The following is a 6,065-nucleotide window of genomic DNA, read 5'->3' on the forward strand; positions in this document are numbered from 1 at the left end:
GTCCTCCCCAGGCTCTGAAGGCTTTCCTCAAGCCTCCAGGAGGGCAAAAACAGCCTCCCAGGCTCCGGAGGCCCTTTGGAGGCTGGAAACGGACTCGTTTCTGGCTTTCCTGAACTTCTGGTAGGCCCATTTTTCACCCTCCCCAAGGCTCTGCGCACACCCTGCACTTATCTGCATCCAAAATGGGCCACGTGGTGACTCCTGGGAGGGGAGGGGCAGGGTGGGTGGGGCCAGCCAGGAGTGGGATTTGGGGGTTCTCCGAACTGCACAGAATCTTAGCTAGAGGTTCTCCCGAACCCCTGCGAACCCCCAGCAGCTCACCCCTGGATATAAGTCTAAGTGCTATTGCCGTTAGAAGAGCAGTTTCCAGCCCTGCCAGTCTAACATTCCCAGCTGTCACACTTTTCATCTGCACTGTTTCATCACAACAGTGTTCACAACCAAGAGGAATTTCTGCTGCAATTCCTGAAATTTCCCAAGGTTGCCAGGTTCTCTTCCTGATGACCTCCGATTCTCTCAGCTGGCTGGCTCCCAAAGCAACCAGGCATCAGCTGGAAATCGCCCAGGGCAAGAAGAGGGAGGAGCCTAGGCAAGTGCATAGCCACGTGCTCCAACCGAGGCTCCTGGAATCTGCACTGCATCAGCCGAGTTTGGAAAGCAGCAGGATCTCTGCAGGAAGCCCTGAGGTAGCTCAGCAGATCAGGGGCCGAAAGGAGTTTTCTACAAGGGTGGGGCTTTAGGGACACCCCAATATCAGAATGGGACACGGTGGCTCAGTGGCTAAGATGCTGAGCTTGTCGATCAAAAGGTCGGCAGTTCAGCGCTTTGAATCCCTGGTGCCGCGTAACGGGGTGAGCTCCCGTGACTTGTCCCCGCTTCTGCCAACCTAGCAGTTCGAAAGCACGTAAAAAAAATGCAAGTAGAAAAATAGGGACCACCTTTGGTGGGAAGGTAACTGCATTCCGTGCGCCTTTGGTGTTGAGTCATGCCGGCCACATGACCACGGAGACGTCTTCGGACAGCGCTGGCTCTTCAGGTTTGAAACAGAGATGAAAACTGCCCCCTAGAGTCGGAAACGACTACCACATGTGTGCAAGGGGAACCTTTACCTTTTACCTTTAATATCAGAATGCTTATTTGGGTCAAAATGACCCTGACTACAATGGGGAAAGATATTAAGAGCATATTGGGAATAGCAGACGAATTAGAAACCAGAGTGGAATTTAGGAATGGAGTTTAGGAGTTTAGGTTTCAACTTCTGCTCGCGCTCTCTCTCCACTCCACAAATGGATGGTTCAGTTTGGCTTTATGCACCACAGCAAAACTCTGACTCACAACATCACAACATGGTAGAGTTGGAAGGGACCACAAGATCATGTATTTCAACTCATCCTGTGCAGGACAAGTAATGAAAGGAACCACAAGAGATTTAACTTGAGGACCAAGTTTGTGGAGGCAATAAGCTGACTTTGTATAAATATACAAAAGTATGAAGGCTATTGCTTAACGCATTGTAAGCCGCCCTGAGTCTCCAGAGAAGGGCGGCATATAAATCAAATTAAAAATAAAAAAATTAAAATAAAATTAAAATAAAAAACTCCCCTCACAAGGAATAAGCAAGGAACTGTGGTGGATGAGCCCCGCCCAACAGACAAACATCCCCCCATCCATCGTTGTCCTCCTGCCCATTTCTTGTCCCCTCCCGAGGGCAGCAGCTGTCATCCCACCCAGGGTGAATCATCTCAGTCCTAAATAACAGACTTTCATGGAGCCACATCAGAAAGTAACCAAGAACAAGAGAGCAAAAGTGGAAGCAACAGCAGTTGAAAAACCTGCTTTCCTGGAGGAAAAAAAAAAACTTCATTTCAATATTGAATTAAATTTCACAGTTTGATATCTTAGATTCCTATCTTGCCTCTTCCCCAGGAGTGGCTGAGAGGAATTCTCTTAGCTGTGCTTGAAGGAACGTGATTTCATATGAAGAACTGTTTCAGGAGACTATTGTGTAAGGTTTTCTTCCTGACCAGCTTTTGAAAAGGATGCACACGCAAACATATTAAAGCCATAATACACAAACCAAGCAAGGTTGAGTTTGTTTCCAGACAGTGATGTGACCAAGGGAAGTAAGTCACCTCTAGAGCAGGGGTCTCCAACCTTGGCAACTTTAAGACTTGTGGACTTCAACTCCTCAGCTTTGCTGGCTGAGAAACCCTGGGAGTTGAAGTCCACAAGTCTTAAAGTTGCCAAGGTTGGAGACCCCTGCTCTAGAGAATTTTCCTCTGGGTCACTCAACTCTGCCTGCTCTACTCACAGCCCCTTTCAACCTCCTACAATAGACTATAAATAAGCCAACCTGGTATTAGTCACCTTGTGGACATAGCTGCAGCCAAGACCAACCTTGTCCCAACAAAGAGGTCACCCCCACCTCCCCCCCACACACAAACACACCTGTGAGCAACACAAACAATGCTCAGAAACAGCCCTGCCCCATCAAAGGCCCTGATGGTGTCTTCCTTGGGTGCTTCATCCTCTCTTGGATGAGGACCTTCAGCAGGGGTGAAATCCAGCAGGTTCTGACAGGTTCTGGAGAACCGGTAGCAGAAATTTTGAGCAGTTCAGAGAACCCGTAGCGGAAATTTGAGGAGTTCGGAGAACCAGCAAATACCACCTCTGGCTGAGTGGGGTGGGAATAGGGATTTTGCAGTATCCTTCCCCTGCCACGCCTACCAAGCCACGCCCACCAAGCCACGCCCACAGAACCGGTAGTATACAAAATTGGATTTCACCACTGACCGTCAGTATATCTCCTGAGCACAGAAAAGCATCCTTCTGCATCCCACCTTCCTATCCAAGCCCCACCAGTGTGGGATGCTGCTTTCCTCCCTGTTCTAAGGCAGATAAAGGAGGAGGATGCTCGAGCCGCAAAGGGGAAATGGAGGACAGCAGGATGGTCCACTTGGAAACAGAGCGCTCCTCAGGGTCCCCATCAGAGAAACAAGTCCCACATTGGGGGAAAACTAGAGGAAACTCATCCCTGACAAAATCAATCCATTTTTTGTGTACAGTACATATTTTTGCAATGTGTTTTGCTGTGCATAAAACCAAGCGGGGTTTTGTGTGTTTACATCCTACTCTCAACTTTACATACCTCTAACCAAGCATGAATTAATACCTTTAGGCTGTTTATAAGATAAGAGAGCAAATAGTACATTAGATCCACCAAAGCAAATTTCATGGGAAAAGCAGGTTCTAACATATGTTAGGCTATAGCGCCACCATGTGGGAAGAGAGCAAAAGTTCTGACATTTAAAAGCTTTGGTCAGGTTTCTTAATTTGCTAAAAGTTGCTTTTATGAAAAACGTATGTATTTCTAAATTAACTTTCATGCGAAACGTATTTATTTCTAAATTATGTTTTATGGAAAACATAAAACATAGTTTATGTTTTTCATAAAACATATTTTATGAAAAACATATGTATGTCTCAATTACTAAAAGGAAAATGTCACAAAGGGACTTGGGATCCCTTGAACTCTAATCGGCAAGGCTTAAATAATAAGACAAGCACATTTCAAAATGTGCTGGCTATATAATTTGGATGAGAGACAGAGTGGTCCAGCATTGGACAAGGTCCAAGGAGACAGGTTCAAGGCCCCCTCAACCACACCTGTCAGTTTCCACCAGTGAGTCCCTTTACGCAGTGGTGGGATTCAAATAATTTAACAACCGGTTCTCTGCCCTAATGATTTCTTCCAACAACCAGTTCAACAAATTATTCAGAAAGTTAACAACCGGGTCTCCTGAAGTGGTGCGAACTGGCTGAATCCCACCACTGCCTTTAGGCCCAACCTACCTCGCAGGGTGATTGTGGTGGGGGAAGAGAAAAGCTGCCTACCCTGCCTGGAGTGCCTGAAGGAAAGCAGGAGGTACACTGGGTGAGGTTTAATTACTCCAACCGCACAGCCACATTTGGGAAGATGCAATAAGGTGTAGAGAAATATGTCCCATGTTTGTTAGGCTGTTTCTTCCAGGGGCCATTCAATTGCCTACCAAGCCCTGGGGTGATTGGGGTCTTTTCCCCAGCCCCGGAGAGCCAACAACCCTTCTCAGCCGCTGAGCTTTCAACACTTTTCCTACTAAAGGGTTTGGAAAGTGAAAGGTCAGATTTCAGCCCCGAGGCTGCTTCGTCCATCCCGCCGCTCCGAGCGGGTTCCTTAAAGGAAAAACTGGGGATCCCCTCCAGGTATTTCCAGCCCTGGGCCCCCGGGTGACCTGGACGCTCCGGGCGGAGCCGCTTTGGCTACGGAGAGGCCCGTGGGCAGAGCAGGTCGCCCTCTCGCCCATCCCAAGCCAGAGCCCGAGAGAGCCGCGGAGGAGGCGGGTGGGGCGCGGCGGGGAAGAAGCAGCGCAGGCGAATCTCGCGGACGGCCGCTTCTTCTGCCCCACCTCCTCCTCCCTCCCTCCCTCGGCCTCGCGCTGACTCTCCCGCCGGGGCCGCTGCCCTCCCGGCCCCCCGCCGTTGGCCTCGGACCGGCGACCTGGCGGGGCTTCCGGAGAGCCTCCCGGCCGGCAGCCAAGCCCGGTGCCGTCCTGGGGGCCCCGCTCCTCCCGGTTCCCCGAGGGCTCCCTCGCCCTGCAAGCTGGGCCGCCAGGAGGGGCGGACGCTGCCGACGCCTTCGCCCTGCGCGCACCTCCGCCCGGCCGCCTCGGCGCGGCTCTCCGGGAGGCTCCCCGGGGCGCAGAGCCCAGGCACGGCCAGCCCTCCGCCGCCCAGAGCTTCCCGCGCAGCGCTCGCCCAGCGGCCGTGGGAGCCGGGAGCCGGAGGGCGGGCGGGCGAGGGGCGATTCTTTTCCCCGGAGGACGGCGGGCTCACCTGGTCGGCGCCCGAGGAGGCCATGGCCGCGTGGGAAAGGCCCGCCGGGACCCCCGAGCAGCGCAGCCGCTCCCGCTCCCGCCTGCGGAGCAACAGGTGGCGGCGAAGGCAGCGGCGACCTCCGAGCGGCCGCCAGCAACCGGCACATCCCAGCCGGCCGCCCCGCCCGAAAGCGAGGGCGTGGCGTGACTGGCCCGGCCCGGAGAGGCCTCCCTCGCGGGGCCGCCAGCTGGGCGCCCCTGGGCAGCCCCTCCGGCCAGCTCGGGAGGAGGACGGGCGCGCAGGCAGGCAGGCAGGCGGAAGGGTCCCGGCCGGGGGCGGGCAGCGGTTGGCCCAGCCGCTTCCCAACTGAGGCTGCCCGGATGAAAGGGGCGGGGGGCGAGGGAAGCGGGGGGGGCTTGCCGTCCGTCGGCCCCGACGGCTCCCGGCTGACCGAGAAGCTCCCTAGACCTCCGGCAGCGCCTCCGCCCTTCCCAACCAGCCGGGCTTTCCTCTGGCCCCGCGGGCTACGTGGGCGCCGCGTGTTTGGCCCGGGTCTTCCAGGCGGAGCTCCGCGTCCTCTGCGGGCCGAGGGAGGCTCCCTGCTCGACTCTGGAGCGGCTGCGACGCCTTCCACGCTGCGCCCGCTTTGTTTATGGCGCCAACACAGCTCAGGTTACCTGCCCAGCTCCCGGCGGCAACAAAAGAAGCCCCGTTGTGCTGGGCAACCCAGAAGCGGAGAATTGCACCTGCCTTTCATCGGCCACCTGCACCAGCAAAGGGCATGAAGGGAATGAGAGGCTTTCTCTCCCCACCCCCGCCCCACTTTTCTCAGGGCACCCGCCGGCCTGCTCCCTTAAGCAAGAGGGAAGCCGGAGCCCCACATCTGCCCGGTTCCCACGCGGGAGGGGCAGCTTTTGCAAAGCCCAGCTTCATTCTTGGCCCGCTTCCAAGTGATGGTCCCTCCAATACCCTCTCCAGGAAACCAGGGAGAAAATAAAATCTGCCTGAAAGTTTCCTGGATGAGAAGAAGAGGCAAAAGGGCTGCAGGTTTTCCCAGACCTGCACAAAAGAGAGAAAGTGACCCAGGAGCCAGAAGGGCCACAGCAGTGAAGAAAGAGCTGAGCTCTCCCGGCATTTCCAATCTGGGTCTGCAGCCGATTCTGGCAGTGTTTGTCTTGTCCCAAAGCAAAGAAGCTGGGAGGGAAGGTTTC

At 54.5% G+C, this 6,065-nt stretch overlaps 1 protein-coding gene across 1 annotated transcript in view; it reads right to left on the reverse strand.

Moving 5' to 3' along the window:
• Nucleotides 1-5,008, reverse strand: part of ANK3 (ankyrin 3) — a 286,682-nt gene extending 281,674 nt beyond the window's left edge. Inside the window, exon 1 of the mRNA XM_087872279.1 lies at nucleotides 4,873-5,008. Coding sequence (XP_087728405.1) covers nucleotides 4,873-4,896 — 24 coding nt within the window. The 5' untranslated portion in view covers nucleotides 4,897-5,008. The remainder of the gene's footprint in view (nucleotides 1-4,872) is intronic.
• Nucleotides 5,009-6,065: the final 1,057 nt, after the last annotated feature.

Source organism: Pantherophis guttatus, chromosome 6, assembly GCF_059756535.1.
Source record: "Pantherophis guttatus breed Tessera chromosome 6, ASM5975653v1, whole genome shotgun sequence".
Taxonomy (NCBI): domain Eukaryota; kingdom Metazoa; phylum Chordata; class Lepidosauria; order Squamata; family Colubridae; genus Pantherophis; species Pantherophis guttatus.